At 37.5% G+C, this 18,135-nt stretch overlaps 1 protein-coding gene across 1 annotated transcript in view; it reads right to left on the bottom strand.

Moving 5' to 3' along the window:
* Positions 1 to 15,732, bottom strand: part of fbn2b (fibrillin 2b) — a 90,388-nt gene extending 74,656 nt beyond the window's left edge. The window contains exons 1-2 of the mRNA XM_038307946.1: positions 15,577 to 15,732; positions 3,740 to 4,068 (exon numbers count right to left, since the gene is read on the bottom strand). Coding sequence (XP_038163874.1) covers positions 3,740 to 3,918 — 179 coding nt within the window. The 5' untranslated portion in view covers positions 3,919 to 4,068; positions 15,577 to 15,732. The remainder of the gene's footprint in view (positions 1 to 3,739; positions 4,069 to 15,576) is intronic.
* Positions 15,733 to 18,135: the final 2,403 nt, after the last annotated feature.

Here is an 18,135-nt window from a genome sequence, read left to right as displayed (position 1 = left end):
TATCAGATTTGTAACCTGAAATTAAAGAGATGTTATCAGAAAATGCATATATACAGCCCTTCTTTTATTTGGCAGGGAAGTAGAAAGAAAAAGGAAGCAATGGGAAGAAAAAAAAAAATTGTTTTCTTTCCCTCACACTTTCCCTCGCTCCTTTTAACAAGCAAACAGTCAATCACTGACGGAGTAAAGCAGCCCCGAAAGTCATTAAGCCAACCTGAGGTCTGATCAAATACCACCCTTGAGTGGACTTCTGCCAGCCTACAGCGCTCTGCAAGAGCCAATAAATCAGAGTTGGAAAGCATCAAACCCAGAGCTATGAGCGAAACACCAGGGAATAAGGTTTTCAGCCAGCAAATAAACACTACAGCTGAGCTCAAGGCCAGAATAATGACCATCATTAAACCTACTTCTCTCCACATCCCACCCAGAGAACCAGAGAATCTGAGCTGCTGATAATCCTCTGTATGTGTGAAACCCCCAGATAAAAGTTCAAGCATGAAGAGGTTATGGTTAACTGGGGAGAACAAGCCGTACCAAAAATTTGACACCTCAGAATAATATTTCCAATCTATATGAATGGTGGTGAGATGAAACGGCTCTCATTAAAATGGCTAATATAATTCAGTTCTGAATATTTTTTAAGTAATAAATCTCCCACAGAAACTAAGAATAAATGTAATGCATAAGGCTGTATGCTTTGGCTTAATGCATGGGTTCAGTTAGGATAATTCAAATAAGATGAAGCAGGCGACACCAACAAATTCAGCAAAAATTATTAAGGATTTAGAGCTTTTCTTTAAGCTTTTCTGCTTCATGGTTGTGACATTAACATAAAATAACGATATTTGAAGAGCCCTTCTGAGTCTAATTAAAAAGAAACAAACATTCTCAAAACAAGTTAGCATACAATGGCTTTCAGAATTGTTGTTTTTTTTTTTTTGCATAATCAATTGTTTCTCATTATGTCATGAATAGCATTTTTTCCTGTATTTTACTGGGAGTTTGAGTGATCGAACTACAGACAACCAAGACATGATAGGTTTATTCCAATGACATAAGAACTAATAGCATTTTTCCTAAGATCTGATGATGTCCTAAAGTTTACACTATAAGTAACATTATCATGTAAACCAGGCAACACAGCAAAGGGCTCTAGGATGAAATTGTGGACCATATTGTTGCATTTTCCTTCCTCTTGACTATCATAAGCCCCTTTTCCCTTGCCACTCAAGAGCCTGGGGCTTTTGAAAGCCCAGGTAGTGCTTCCATATACATTTATCTGGGTAAATTCACTTTCCCACTGCTTCATTTTCCTGTGGCTTCAGTCCTTCCACAGACCCAGTGCTTTCTGGGCTTCTCATGGGTGGGTTGTGTACAGCTGCAATGCTATATTCCACAAACAGTGAGAGTATCCTAAAAAGGTGACTGTACAAATGTTTTTCATGCCATACATTTGTACCAAAATAGGTTTAAGATGTTTTGAATGAATCATATAGTTAAAAAAAAACTTTGGCCAGATGCAGAGCGGGTAAAAAAAGTCAAATGAACTTTTTATTCTTAGCGATTTACTTATATCTGTTCGGAACTGCAGGTTAAGGGAGAACCAGTTATGTGTTCTTATTACCGCTACCCACTATACTTAAGGGGTAGTTTTTCTCAGGGTAATTGTTGAGGGGCTTCCATAGTAGTGGGAATATATGCTAAAAAAATTACCCTGGATTCTTATTCCCTGGGTAATACAAATCCCGGTGCTTCAAATCCTAGGGATTTCAGAGGAAAAGGGTCTATAACCTGCAATTCTGTTATTCTCAAACAGTGGTGGAAACAAAACTGAAAGCCAACTTTAACAAATACAATAAACATAACTTCTTTCATCCATTTTCAGTCATATTTTGGTAAAAATATAAATTTATTGAAAATACAGAATAAAAGATTTCAAGAATAGTGGTCAATATGAAAAGATATTTACATATTGGTAGCATACTTTAAACAGGAAGCAATAAAACTTTAATGTAAAACATATTATTAATTCTATAAAGGCATTTTTCCAGTTACCACCAAAGCCAATATTTAGTTTGTTTTCATTGAAGTAAAGTTATCTGTGGGGAAATATGAACCATGATTTGTATTTATAGAACAAAAACGTTTATCTATAAAAGTTTTTCTTATATTTCAACTTTAATTCGTTTAGGTCAGTGGTTCCCAAAGTGTGGGGCGCGCCCCCTAGGGGGGGCGCAATGCCATTGCAGGGGGGGCGCGGGAAGCGGTATGGATGAATGAAGAAAAAAAAAAAAAAAAAAAAAAAAAAAAAAAAAAAAACAGCGCTTGCTTGACTGAGCATAATGGACAGTTGTTACACTGCAACCCAGATTTGAGAAGATCTACAGCAAAAAGCAGGCTCACTACAGCCACTGAAAAGATGGGAGGATTAAAGTACAAAGAAAAAACTCACAGGGAGCTGTTCAATGTTTTCACTCCATTTTGCACAGAGGCTTTTTTAATGTATAGATTATAGCAAAGTTAAATATTGTTACAAATAAAAAAAAAAAAGAAATATGTTTAAAATAACACAGACAACAAAGAATCTTCTTCTATTCTACATTATAGAACTATGAAAAAAATAGTTACACAAAAGTGTTCCACTGTAAAGATGGTGTAGTTGGTTTTGTTGCAACCTGAAGTGTGAAATAAACTTCAGTGGAGTTTGAAAACAAAATATGTGTATAGATTTATTATATCTGGTTGAACGATGTGTGTGCCCAGTGTCTTCTTTTATTTTATTTTTTTTTTGGGGGGGGGGGGGGGGGTGGGGGGGATTTTATTTTATTGTAATCCAAAAGGGGGGCCCAGAAGAAAATCTTTGGGAACCACTGGTTTAGGTTAAATATTTCCCTTTCTGGAAATATGAACAAATCTCTGTATTTTTAAAAGTCTACTATTTTAGCAATTAAATCCAGTCTTCAACAAAACTTAAAATCTAATTCCTCACATTCTTCGATTTTTAGGCAGCTTTGTCACCCACAGCAGTGAAACAGATGTCTCTTTCCATATCCCCCCCACTGGTGATATAAATACCTCATTTCCTGTGGCTTGGCATTGGGGGGAGCCTAAGCTGGGACAGATGGGACACTGATTGGAAAAACTGATGGGAGCACCAAAACCTCAAAGAAAACGTTCTTTGTTTTACAATAAACTGAACTTTTTGCGTCTTTAGACCATAGTTCTGCACCACATTGATTGAGATTGGTTGACAAAGTAGAAGAATTGGACAGCAGACAGAAAGACAGGACGGGAGGTTAGGAGGAGACCATAGCTAGGGAGATGCGATCCCTGTTTATAGTAGACATTCCTCCAACACATGTTTACTAATAAAAATGAGATGTAAAATATGTGTTAATATGTAATCCCCCCTTTTAGATCAATACAATGAGCTTGTAATATTACAACACAGCAATCCAGGTTGTATGTTAATTAGAAATAGTTGTTACTCATCAGTTGATGTTGCCCTTAGAAGTCCCTTTTTATTTCACATCCTCATTAAGATTTCCATTTGTGGTAAATAAACAGAACGTTTTAAATGTGCTGTGCAAACTGTTAAGGTGGAAGATGTATTGCTTGTGAGTGTAAGATAAGGACGGTCTAAGCCGTCAAGAGGTGAAAAAAAACAAAAAAAACACAACTACCGGTACATTGATGCCTTATTCTAAATTTGAGATCTAAGAGAAGAAATTAATCTTACCCTTTAAGGGTGTCCTGGCCACGGCGGCGGACACGCTGGGCTTCCCTCTGGTCTACGCTCCCAGTGAAGCGGCTAGCTTGGTAAGGTCCATTTCCAGTTTGAGCACCAGTTACCTGTACGGCGCTGAGACAAACTGCTGCCCATCCCAGAAGCACTTGAGCCAACTTCCCTGATCCCATTGGTCGGCCTGGCTTTGCCCCCAGCTGAAGCTCCCCTGGTTTACTTAGGCCTTCTCCTCCCCTCTCTGTCTGTAATGATGTGGACCCGCACAAAGTCGCAGGACCAAATCTACATCCAGACTGGGCCTCGTGTTTACTCTGGGGGAGGGGCTAAAGAGGGAGAGATAAAAAGTATATGTCAAATATAAAAAATAAAAAAAACATCAACAAATACAACTTTTTAACAAATCAGATTTATCCTCATGTGAAATTAACTATTTTACTATTTCCAAAGACAACAGTTCATAAAAAAATAAAACATATGATTATCTATTTCTAGGGTACTGGTAAATTAATTATGCTCAGAAGCAGGGGCCTGCAACCTGCAGCTACAGAGAGCCAGACATGTGGCTCTATGGACCCTCCACAAATGCTATTAATGGTTTTAAATATTAAAGAACTGACTAATATACCATAAATACAAATATCACTCTTAGAACATTTAATGGTTTTTTATAACTTATATTTGAATTGCATTTGATATTAAATGAACCAGATATATTTTTCTTGAAAATTCTATTTTATTATCATAATCTTTTTCTTTTTTTACATCAAATAATTGCTTATAGAAGAAAATCAATGCTTGATCTTTATGATTCATTTTATAGTTTTACTAATTTTGAAAACTAAAAATACAATAGTGTGAATTCACAATACATCACCTCAAGGCACTTTACAGAGACAATTCATTCAAATCATACAGTCAGATTGGTTCAAAGTTTTCTATCTAAGGAAAACCAGCTGATAGCACTGTCTCATTGACTTGACAGCAATCCCTCACAACAAGCATACATGTAGCGACAATGGAGAGGAAAACTCCATTTAACAGGAGGAAACCTCCAGCAGAACCAGGCTCAATGTGAGCGGCCATCTGCTGAGGCCAACTGGAGTTCAAGAACACAGAATCAGACATGCAGAAAGAAGCAGAGATACAAACGGTATCCATCAAATAGCTCGACAGGCGGCCCTAACCAGGAAATACACAGACAAGCCCAAAGCCAGCTCCCATCTCAGAGGAGGAAAGAGAGCATATAGAGTAATAGAATGATGCAGAATGATGAAAAGTGGTCCCTATGTCCTCCAGCAGTCAATGCCTAGAGCAGCATAACTATATAGACAGCTCAGGATAAACTGAGCAACTCTAACTATACACTTTTAAAAGTGGGAAAGTTTTAAGCCAACCCTTAAAAGCAGATGGGGTATCTGCCTCACGGACTAAAACTGGTAGTTGGTTACAAAGGCGAGGAGCCTGATAACTTAAAGATCTACCTCCCATTCTACTTATAGAAATTCTAGGAACTACTAGTAAACTAGTACTAGGAACAATCATATCTCTGATATAAGATGGAGCTTGACCATTTAAAGGCTTTATATGTAAGAAGGAGGATTTTAAATTCTATTCTGAATTTAACAGGAAGTCAATGAAGAGTAGCTAGAATAGGAGAAATATGATAAAAGATTGAAACTCTAGAAACCTCTTTGATTTGATATCTAAATGACAGGTCTGATAAAAAAAGAACAAGATGTTTTAATTTATAATCTGAGATCAATTTAGTCCCATCCATATTAAGTGAGTATCTAATCAGCTGCTTTTTTAAAGACTCTGGTCCAAAGACTATAACTTGTGTTTTGCCTGCATTCAGAAGCTGAAGGTTAAAGTCTTCCAGGTTTTTAGGTAGTCTATGCAATGGGTTAGTTTAATCAGGATATATTTATAGACAGATATAGCTGAGTGTCATCAATGTAACAGTGGAAATTAATCCCACACTTGTCTAATAATTCTACCAATTTAAAGCATTTATATAGTAAAGAGAATTTAAACCAGGCTAGTGCAGTTCCCTTAATTCCTCCAAAATATTCAAGTCTTTATAAAAGAAATTTATGATCGACTGTATCTGTACATATATATGACCATCCTCTGAGACCATAAGAATATCAAGTGATTTTGACCAGAGCTGCTTCAGCTCTTTGATGAGCTCTAAAACCAGATTAAAACTCTTCAAATAGTTCACTATTGTGTAAGTGGTCACACAACTATTTCCTTGAGAATTTTAGATAAGAAATTAAGATTTTATATAGGTTTATAATTGAGTCATCTGGGGCAAAGGACGGTTTCTTAAGTAAAGGTTTAATTACCGGTACACCTACTGTACCTTAAAAGCCTGAGGTATATTTCCCTGTAACACAAATAGGTTTATCATATCTAAAATGGAGGAGGAAATCAGAGGGAACACTTCCTTAAATAACTTGGTTAGAACTGTATCTAACATAGTAGTTAAATGCTTAGAGGAAGATAATAGTTTTGCTAATTCTGAATAAAAAAAAACAAGCTAAACTCAATGCAGATTCTACAGTTATCTCAGATGCTGCCACACTTTCAGGAGATAAAATCAATTATATTTAGAAGGATGCCAATTATCTTATTTTTAACAATATCAACCTTAATATAAAACATCCCATACAATCCTTACTGCTAAGAGGAGGGGGAGTGAACGGTTCAACTGAGCTATGGCTCTGGATGAGTTTGGCAACTGTATCAAAAAAGAAATACAGAATTATTCTTATTCTCCTCTATTAATGAGGAGAAATATGCTGATCTTGCTTTACAAAGGGTAATTTTAGACAGCAGGGAGCTATTTTTCCAGAGTAGTAGGATTCCCGTAGGCATATAGAGTATCATTTTCTCTCCAGTTTCCTAGCATTTTGCTTCAAAACAGGGAGCCAACCTTCTATTTTTAAAGTTCTTCTTTTTCATAGGGGTTACCTTGTCTAAGGCAGTACACAGGGTACTAGCAATCACATCAACAAAATGATCAACTGTGAAGAGGAATAAATAAAATTTTGCCCTTAGCAGTATTGCTCAGACGAGATATTAAGTATTAGAAAGATAGAAAGATATTGTACTATCAAATCATGATCTTCTGAAGTGAAACTTTATTTTTGGGGAGGAGATCTCCGTTAAAGTAATCATGAAGATTGTCACTTATATTAAAGGTTACTAAAAAGTGGTCAGAGAGGACAGTGTTTTGATGAAATACTGTTATTCCTTTATATTCAATGTCATATGTAAGTACAAGGTCCAGAATATGAAGATGAGAATGTGTGTGACCATTAAGATTTTGAACAAAGCCAGTCGAGGTTAAGATAGTATTAAAGGCTGCATTTAAACTATCACCTTCAATGTCAGCATGGATTTTAAAAGTATTTAACCCTGTCAGATAGGAACTCTGAAAACTGATCTTTAAATTCAGAGTAAGCAACTGATGGATGATACAAAGTTACAAAAAGAAGAGGTTTTGTTACAAACCTCTTCTTTTGCATTTTTGATGAGGGAAACTAGGGGTTAAATGTTCAATAATGATCTGGCTTTGGAGTAATCAGTAAGTCCAACTGAAAGGTTGTTGCTTCACATCTTCCTTGCCCAGAATGTCTGGGTATGTGAAAAGTTTAATTACTATCGAGAGTTGCCTCACTTATGCTAACATACCGGTAATCCTCTTGTTGGAGCCAAGTTTCTGTAAGGCAACATAAATCAGTTTTACTATCGCAAATCAAGTCATTAACAGAGTTTTGAAAAAAGAGATGTTATGTTAAATACGCCACATTTAATTGTTTTAACTTTTGGCTGATTGGAGTTATTTTAATTTCGATTAGATTATCATGATTGAGCTATTTAGTATTCTTTTCTGACCTATTAAATTGTTGTCGTGGGCAAGACATTGTCTGAATGGAGTAATAAATGGGTAACACTAGGGAAGCTGCCAAGAGGTGTGTTAAACTACAAATGATCTGCTTCCTGATGGGTACCCTGGGCTGTCTGGGTTTTGGAGGATTTATACATTTGGCCAGATTCCTAGAAAGAAGAGCTGCAACCTCCAAAGTCGGATGGATACCGTCTCTCAGAGCAGGTTTACCCCCAAAAGAATTCCAGTCAATCAATGTAGTCCACATCGTTTTCAGACACTACCTAGACAACCAGCGGTTGAATGACCACATGGAGCTTAGCACGTTATTACTGATCAGATCAGGGAGGGGACCAGAGGAAATTATGGAGTACGACATTGTTTTGTTAAACTTACACACCGAACACTACTTTTAGTGACCTCTGATCAGCGTAACCGTATGTTATCACCGCTGATGTGAATAACAATCTTACTGTATTTAATGTTATCATTATCCAGCAGTTTCAGGTAGGATTTGATGTCACCTATTCTGGCCTATGGCAAACATTTGACTATGGTCCCTGGTGTCTCTAATGCCTCATTTCTGACTATCCAGTTGCAAATTACCAGAGAGGGCTTCACATTCGCTACGTATGACTACGCTTTCTGCGTACCTTCATCCAGTCGCTTGGCTGCTCAGTACCGGGCTGAAGGATAATTACGTGAACGTGTCCCTGGTCCTGATGATTTGGGCTGTTAACTATTGGACCTACACTAACTCCTTCATGTTCAACAGCCCAGAGCTGGGACTCAAACTCTGATACACTCACCTCCGAAGCAACAAAAAATACTATACAAATTAAACATACCATTATCGTAAAGGAGGGAGAAGAATAACTCAACATCTGACACAGATAGCAGGAGAGAGGAGAGGGTGTTTTAGAAAGAGTTGAAAAAGAGTCAGGGGAGAGAGAGAGTGGTCAAGTCAGTGCTAAAGTAATGCCAGTCTAGGCTAGCAATCTCTTGCTACCGGAAATAAAAATCATGTTAACGGAACAAGTGCAGCAGTAGAAGATTTGTTTAAAAGTACTACAGTTAGAGTGACTTAGAGATGTCCCAGAAAGGGGAACTTAGTTCAGATGGAAATAGCCTTAACAGCACCAGAGAACGTTGGTCAGCAGCCAAAACAGGAAGTGACCACAATAAGTCTCACCAATAAAAAACATACAAACAAACTGTTGGTTGTTTGAGATTTTAAAAGATTTCCCATTACAAAATTATTTTGCGTCTCAAAACGACCTAGTTCTCGGCTCAAACCTAAATGGCTATTCGTATATGAAATGCTGCTGGTCCCTAGCCTCATGAGACCATCCCGATTTCATGAGCCTTCAAGATTTCACTCGCTAATCAGTCTAGAGACTCTCCGTTGAAGAAAATTTAGAGCCGTTCACCAAACGAACGTCCAATCAGCGTTGGCTTTGAGGCGGGTTGAGGTGTGACGCAACGAGAAGCACGACAGTTCAGTCTAAAGAACATGCCGGCTTCAGCCGGTGAAACTAGTGTTAGCGTGGCTATCGAGCGAGTTTTATCGGAATTACACTGTATTTCTTCACTGAAAGAAGAGCAAAACACTGCTCTGGAGGCTTTTCTCGGAGGAAAAGATGTTTATGCTCTTCTCCCGACTAGTTTCGGCAAGAGTGTGATCTATCAATTGGCTCCTCTTGTTGCTCTGTTAGTACGTCATATGCTTCGTTGATCTGATTGGTTTATTTGGCCCGTCTATCACCAACATAGGCCAATCAGCTAACCAGTATTTTCGCTCCTTCCCAAAATTACTTCAACGGAAGGTTTCCAGATGGATATGCGGAGAAAATCCATCTGGCGGAGTCAGGTTAGCAGGTCCCTGCTTTAAAGGTAAATTCTGGTCATAGAGATGGTATATAAACATGTATGTATCACTGTTGATAAAACCTTACGTTGAAGTTTAAATGTCTCAGGAAAAAATCTTACTTTCTGCAAATCCATCCTTTAATGATTGTTTAAAACAGCCCAAACAGAAAGATGAGCAGAAGTTATACTATCTGTTCTGTTTGTTTTTGATCGTTGTATTCCGACAAAGACAACCTTCCAGAGTGAAGTTTTATTTAAAAGAAAAATATGAAATTTCATCAGCATGTCTGTTCATGTCTAAGGGCTGTTGAAAAAGGGTTGGTGCTGGTTTAACCAAACAGAAACTGATGTCAATATGGGCGACTGGGTCTCAGTGGGTAGAGTAGTCATCATGCAATCGGAAGGTTGTGGGTTTGATTTACCTTCTCCCTGTCACGAATCAGTATGAATCAGTGCCAACAATTAAAATTATCACTTTGCCCACACTTGGAATGAGGAATAAGTGTGGTAATGAAAAAAGTAGGACACCCAAGAAGAGCCTATGTGTTTTCTTAACATTTAAACATTAAATCCAACAAATTTAACTTAAAGAAAATACAATTTAAAACTGCTAAAAGTGATTCAAAAATAAATATACAGGTGAGGAATTAATTAGGACAACCCAACATTTATTCCCAAAGGGAATACACATAGACGGGTCACATCAGTAGTACATGATGCATGATTATCATTCAGCATTTAACTGAGTGTTGGCCTTTATAAATCTTAGAAATGTATTTGAAGTGACCCTGACTGTTAAAGGAGATTGAACACCATAGGGAAATCTAAAAATCTCTCTGAGTTAATTAGCAAGTGTGTCTGCTTAGAGATTTAAGGAGAGAACTCAAAATCATCCCTTCTGTGTGTGAGTCTTTTCGTCTGCGCCCCCTAATCAGGGATTGCCAAAACCACTCATTAAAGCTTGCACTCAGACTTGGTAGAGTTTTTTGCCCTTCCTGATGCACTTAAGTCCTAAACCCTTGTCCCGTGAATCAAGGTTTACTTACTCAGCGATTTTACAGCAGAAAGGTAGTCTACATGTAGGCGCGAATCAAAACAACAGCTAGATTTCTCAGGTTAGGCTATCAAAGCAAGTATTTCGGTCTTTTTACTACATAGCATAGAACTTGAAGTAGCATGCCTTGGAGATGCTTTACTCCAGCGGGACCTGGCCAGCTTACCATAGAATCCACTATGAATCATACTTTATATTAGAGGGCGCTTGAGAAAGAAAAAAAGAGAGAGCATCTGTAGAAAATTAAAGCTGAAAGGGAAACTGGGCCTTGCAACATAACAATGACCCAAAACATACCAGTAAATCTGCTACAGACTGGTAGAAATGGAAATTCCTGGGCTGTGTCACAGCATAGATCCTGATCTCATTGAAATGTCCTTAAATCGAGCATAAAATGTGGGAAACCCTTCAAGCATATTACAGTTGTAGTGTGAGAGTGGGGCAAACTTATCTCAGGCTGATGTCTAACTCTTTAGTAATTCATAATATTTTACTACAAATTTGATGGTTGTTTTTTTTTTCTCTTAGATTAATGATTATTCTAAGAGCATTCTTTTTGTCACATGACTCTATTTTGAGTTCTCATTAATCAGCACTCCAGTTGTTGATGAAAAAATATTTCATGATGTAATTATCTAAAAAAAAAATGATTGGAGTTTAATAGTTTGCAGTTTGTTTAATTGTATCAGATTGCTCTGATATAAAAATAATAAATAAATAAATAAAACTGATATTTACAACAGATTTATTTCCATGTGGTTGCTGTTTTAGTTGCTTTAGTTGTTTTAGGAGGGGGGAGGGAGTAAAGTAACAATGTCAACATTGTGGTTGGTTTCTTATGGCATCCACAGAGTAGGGGAATATGTATTATAATGGAATTTATCAGTTATCAACCATAATTGTAATGTTATTATTAGTAATCGATAATGACCAAGACAGCATAATGGTATGAAACTTGAGAACAATTTTGTTAAGTGGCAAAAAGGTGCATATGTATTTAAAAAGTTCTTGTCTACAGGCAAACACTAAAACAAAATTATAAAAGTGTAAAGGTGTTTGGGCTGATTTAAGACAGAATATTTATATAATCTAAATAAGTCAACTATCTCTGTTTTTTACGTTTAAATAAAGACAGTGACTGGCCAAATGGTCCAAATGCTATGAAAAGGCTGAGCTTAGATTTTTTGCTGGGAAGGAATAATTAATCCTCATCCAAATAACACACGTCTTTAGACAGCAGGGGAAACTGCAGAACCGGACGAAATCCCCAAAATGTAACAGTGGAAGTTGTTACTACTGGACTGATATTTAAGCCAAAGATATCCTTTTTATAAGAGTAGACAGCTAACCACCGTAGCACCATGTTGATTCCTACATTTGTTTTCTTTCATATGCTAACAGAAAAAAACTAAAATTAAAATATCTCTAAAACAAGCCGAACAGTAACAAGCAAAAAAAAGTAAAACAACTTTATGGGGTTGTTTGTGCTTATTCTTAGAAACCATGTTTTCTTTTTCCTCAGATGATTGGTAGTTATTTAATTTGGTTTCTCTAAAACTACTTTAGTGCAATGCAAAATTAATAAATGCTTCTTTGGGTAGAAATAATGAAAGATAGTTAAAATGAAAACTAAAGAAAACTAAACTACTGGGCTCCAACAATGTATTAAAATGTGGCATATAACATTACCATATCTATAAAAGTATTTGCGCAGGATTTCAAACTTAACGCATCTAAACTTTAACCTGTATTAAGGGTGTAAATAGATTTATTCCAAACAGTAGACAGAGTCAATTCAAATCTTAGCATGGTTCAATGTGCCCCATGTGTCTCAGGAAACTTGCCAGTTTTCCAAATCTGTCTAACAGACTTTCTCTCTTAAACAATATTTTATAGTCAAAATTGTGGGCAAATTAGTCTCATAATTATATAAAGTATTACATTGTTGTGCAATATACAGGGATAACCAATCTATTACGCAATTTTTATTCAAAGGTGTCTGCCTTTTATCAAAAGGAGGTAGAAAGATGGAGTAGGGGGAGGCTGAAAAGGAATTTGTGCTAAAGTCAATGATTTTTTTTTGTTGCCCCTAAGCTTGTTTATACTGAGGACTTGGTTCAACGTCATTGACACAGTGCAGTCATCTAAAATCTCTCAGACAGATACAACAACCCTTATATGGTTAAAGTGATTATGTTGCATTCTGTTTTCACACGACTAATTGGAGTTTAAGCAGTTAAATCTGAGGCTGTGTCCACACGGACCCGGTGCTTTGAGAGTTTGTAAACGATCATGTTTTAAACTGGATCCTATTGTGGAAACATTTCTAAGCACCCTTTTTGTGTTTCAGTCGGTACAGGAAAGCTTTGTCTTTTCTGAAACTATGAAGACATGGCTCCATCTCTCTGTAGACTGCATGTGTCTTAACTCTTACAAATAACAACAAAAATCCCCCCCAGCTGCATCAATCAAGCTAAGAAACAATAGGGATTGGTAGTAGCATTCTCAGATTCTTCCTCTACATGGTATGACCCATGCCAACCCCCACAAATGTCCAGCTGAACGTAAGTTCAGTAAGTGTTTTTCACTGATCCACACCATATTAATTTGTTTACTTCACATATGATTTCTGTGCATGCCTGCTGTTTATTGCAGGTTTCTGTAACAGTGTTAGAGTGCCACTAATGGGCCTGGCATACCTATTACAGCATTTCCTTAGCGGTGCTGTATAATCCCTTGTGGACTCACATTTGTTCCTTAGTCATTTATGAAAAATGTACTTTCTGCAACCTTGAGTGGATGCAGTCTTCATCAAACTATATAACTGGTGTCTGTGGGAGTAAACTGGACTGACATGGACTATATTAGATTCATTTAATTGGTGCATCAGACTTCAGCGTGTTTTAGGTGATTTGTTTTTGGAGTTTTTTAAATCAAACTTAATTTAACTGAGTCGATTACAACCACAGGACAAATGTGCAATCTGCCAACAAAAAGAAATCGATCTTATTTAGGAGACACAAATTAATTGAGCTACATTTACAGTTTATCTGCTTCACAAAGCCTCAATTTCTTTTACGTAACACACCGAAACATAATAACAAATAATTGTAAAGCGGAGAACAATTTGAGAATGATGTTCAGCCTCCGACCCAGTCTTAAATCATTTGTAATGTCTGTCCGATTCTCTTCATGACAGCCCAGTCTTAGCTCTACATATCATTTCATCAACCACAGATTTATGGATGTATTTTGTCTGTCCACCATAGCCTGTAAATGTATAATCTCAGAACCCTAAATAAACTGTATCATGTCTGAAATTTTAGCGTCACACATTGAAATGAAAGATAATCAGGGTCCAGCTGCGCCGGAAGCCATGAGGTTTATTTTTCTCTTCTTTCCTGCCTTGACATACAACTGCAGGCAGGTTTAACAGTGCAATGTGGGCCCCTGATGATATACAACCTCAGCAGGCCCAACCCCCCCACACACCCCAATCTACCCCATTTAGGAGCCTATAATGACATATGTGGCTGAACTAAAAAGCAGCGCTAAAACCTATCCTGCTAAAGTACAAAAGTGAGTTTAAAAGTGATCATAGATATAATTCTGATTCTACTTGAACTAATTGGATATTATTTAACATGGTGAATAAAAGTCTAAATCTTAACCTTCAGGCGGTCTGTGCTCTCCCTTCTTTTCCTGCCTCTCTAAATCTGAAAATTATCTTTAATCCAATCTGCACTCTAAGAATGGATTGGTTGGAAAAACAACCACTCTAGAAGGTGAAACCAACTTTGGTTAGATTCACCGATATATTGGTCAGAAACTGACCAAGGATCAACCAATTAAATCAACTAATAAAAATGGTAACTGATGGTATACTATTCTGGCTATTTGGCGGTAGTAAATTGCTGTGTGTAATAGTTATGGAACTTGAGAACAATTATAAGGATGTGTACATGTACAGGATGCAAATCTTGGCTTTCACCTTACATTAGTATTACAAATTCCAGAAATCATTAGTAGGGACATTGGCATTGGATGCAGAATTTAGCCTTATTTCGCCTTTCCATGTCCTGGCTTTCAATGTTGTCATCAACCAAAATTTTAGTCAAACTGACCAATTTATGTTGGATTTTCCCTTTTACCAATTTAGATGGGTTAAAACAGTACCAAATTAGATTGGTTTGTTTTAACCAAAAGTTTGGTTGGACACATAACAACCAACCAGATTGGTCAAATCCAGCCAATTTTTTGGTTGCATTTACCAAACTGTTTTTAGAGTGTGAGACAAACGCTTCTTCTGCTTGTAATTATAAAGGTACATGAAGGCAGGATTAGCTCCAAACAAAAGAAAAGCATGATCTGGAAAGCTTCTGTCACAATGAAGCAGTGAACGGACTCATACTGAAGGTTCTTAGATCAAAGCCTTTATGGGTTTTTTTTTCCTGTTTATCTCCCGATTCTTACTGTTAAGGAAATGATTACGTTGCGCGTAATATGCAACACCACGCGCAATTCGGGAAGAAATAACTATACAGAAACGGATTTGAGCCAGAAAACTGTTTCTGCTGTAAAACCATGACAAGAGATTATTTTTATAGCTGCACAATAACCTAATCTTAATCCCACCAGTGCTTTACGAGTGACAGGAAGCGCAACATCCCGTCCTTCCAAAAACACTAAAAATATCCAGACAGAAAAAGACACCAGACTACAATGATCTTAAAAAAAAACAAAACATGTAATTCAAGACAAAAAAAGTTTCCTTTTTTTCTACTTCAGACAAAAAAAGCATAACGCTAATACTTCAAATGTTAAACTTTTTGCAATTCCTGCGCATCCTAATCTGGTTGTTTTTTTTTTTTTTTATTTTTTTTTTTGCCCTAATCTCCAGGGGCATTTGTGCATGAGAGGATAATCGCCGCAAAACAACGGGGATCCAGAAACAAAGGTCTCAATCAAAGCCCGCTTACGTCCAAATTGTAAGATTAATGAATAAAGCAATACCTTGCAACAGTTTGGAGCGCCTTAGCGTCGAGGAGCCCAGCAACTTGAGACGGGATATATATGCCCCAGAGTGGAATATTGAAATGTGGGGCTTGTGAGGGGAAAAAGGAAAAAAGTGAAGGAATTGCCCGGTTTCAGGGAGGGGAGGGGACACAGAGCGAGGCAGGGGCCGAGGAGGGGGGGGGGGGGGGGGGGGGGGGGGGGGGGGTGGTAGCAAAGGACTGTAGGACAAACCCACATTCCTCAAGACTCCTGGAGTTGTTATAACAAGGGGCCAAGCAGCTAAACCCACTGGCTGACATGGTTTCACTATCATCATCTGGAGAGGGGGGGGGCAAAACTCACCTCCAGGGTAACCCACTGATGTGATAACAGTGGGATAGAGAGCAATCTTCTGCTTATAGCATTTACCATCAAAAAATGCAAAATAAGCCCTTTTAAAACATGGTTTATTTAGTCCAGTAGCTGGTTGGATTTGTAATCCTAATTTCACAGTTAAATGTGCTTTCTGCTATTCAAACAGTCTGTTTACTGTATCAACTTTGCAGAGATTCGTGTGATTGACACATTCTTGTCCTTTATTGCCACAAGAGCTGATGGGTAGCTAACACCGAGACAGTGACCATCTGTGTTGTATACAACTAAGGACAGCTGAGCACATTTCAAATCTTGCTGCAAAGCTAGAAGAGTGAAGAGCTCCAGATTAAAACTCCCCTCACCTTTAATATATTATCTTCTGTTCTTAATTCAGGAATAGAAAACAAATACAAAGAGCAATAACCTTGCTTCTTTGGCAATATGTTCAGCCTTGTAAAACATGGGGTATCAGCAGGCTGGAACTGGTAATCTTTGATACAGACATTTGCCCGGTGGGCCGGTCCTAATTTCAGCGTGCGAGGGCCGGCCCTCCTTAAATCATACCAGCCCCGACACTTACTCTCCGGCCAAAGCACCTACCTGTGACAATAAATAACTCAAGGAGCTCAAGAAGTAATCCAATGATAAATACCTATATAGCCCTTCCTTGTCATGCACATCCTTGTGACGGTTGGCATATGGTATAATTTTTTAAACTGTAACTTTAAACTGTAGAATCCTGTTTCTTAATTCTGTAAAATCCTTACAAAAACTAAATTCTAATAAAACTAAAATGCTTTTTTAAACCAAACAACAATGTTCCTCTTATATTTGGCGAATTTATGTTCAAATATTTTGCTTTTTCGGCTCAGTTAATTGTTCACCTTAACAAACCTTAATAGTGCTCTCATTACTGCAGCCAAAGTCCAAGTTGTCTATCCATCTCTTGTTCCATCCTTTTCATTAAGAATAGGATGGAACAAGACTCCTCTTCTTAAAGCTACAGTGTGTAATTTTTAGCGACATCTAACGTCCAGACTGCAGACCGCAGCAACATGAACATCTCCCCCCCACCACTTCTCCCCCCCAACAGTACGGCGAGCGTTACAGGACAAAATGTCTTCCACGACGTCCACATCACCTACCTTCTCAAGTGATGAGGTTTGTTTACATAGATAATTTTACAGATAGTATTTCATTAGTCTATAATGAGGTTAAGAGGCTGAGCTCGTAGATGATGATAAATAACATAGTTATGTATAATATATTACATTTCTGACTGTATATCCCTGTAATTATTACACACTGTAGCTTTAAGACAGAAATTGACCTCTAACCCAGAGTGGTGTAACTTCATAGCTTTTTTCTTATATAAAATTAAAAAGTTGCCATGCAAGAAATTTATTAAGATTTCTTAAAACTCTTGTAAAAAGGTTACGCCAGTAACTGATCATAGCATACAGTAACATAAAGTTACAAAAATGACCATAGATCTTTTTACTGTCCATTTTCTGTTGCCATAGAGGACCTGCTGTGAGCTATCTCCAGTGAGAGGCAAGAGTAACAAACCAAAAAAACTAAAAAGAAGTAAAAACCAGGAGAAAACTAGAGTCTTTTTCTGAGCAGCTTTTACTAAGTGGAGACTATTTAGGAGGGAGTGGGGCCTCAAACGGATGCAGAGGTTTTAGGCTTTCTACTGGACAGGTAAGGTGATTCAGTGAACAGTAGCAGTGAAGTTTAATTTGGAGTTCTCTTTGAAATAGGGCGGTGTAGTCCGGCAAAGTACTCTGCCCCCCAGCAGGGGCGGCTGTTTTTTCATTGGCCTACAGTAGACAAGCTCCAATGCAACAGTTATCAGCTGCTGTTTTTCTTCACATATGTCATACCAGCTAATGAGCATATAGGCTTCTTTCAGCCCTGTTTTCAGAGCAACACTCCCAGTGTTTCATTGTTTATTTTAGCTTATTTGACATGGTTTACAGAGATTGAAGAGTCCTCTTCAGAAGGATTCAGAAAGATTAGAATGGACCTTTGCAGTTTCCATAGTAGGTCTCACACCATTGATGAGGAGGCACTAGTCCTTTATTTACATTTCATTTAGTGCACCACTAGATTGGGGTAAATCTTACACACTGTCCCTTTAATCACAGAATAAAAATTTTAGATGGAGGATACACTTTAAAAAAATAAATGATTTATCTG

Source organism: Cyprinodon tularosa, unplaced genomic scaffold, assembly GCF_016077235.1.
Source record: "Cyprinodon tularosa strain WSP-4 unplaced genomic scaffold, ASM1607723v1 ctg624, whole genome shotgun sequence".
Taxonomy (NCBI): domain Eukaryota; kingdom Metazoa; phylum Chordata; class Actinopteri; order Cyprinodontiformes; family Cyprinodontidae; genus Cyprinodon; species Cyprinodon tularosa.
This window is presented reverse-complemented; position numbering and strand designations above follow the sequence as displayed.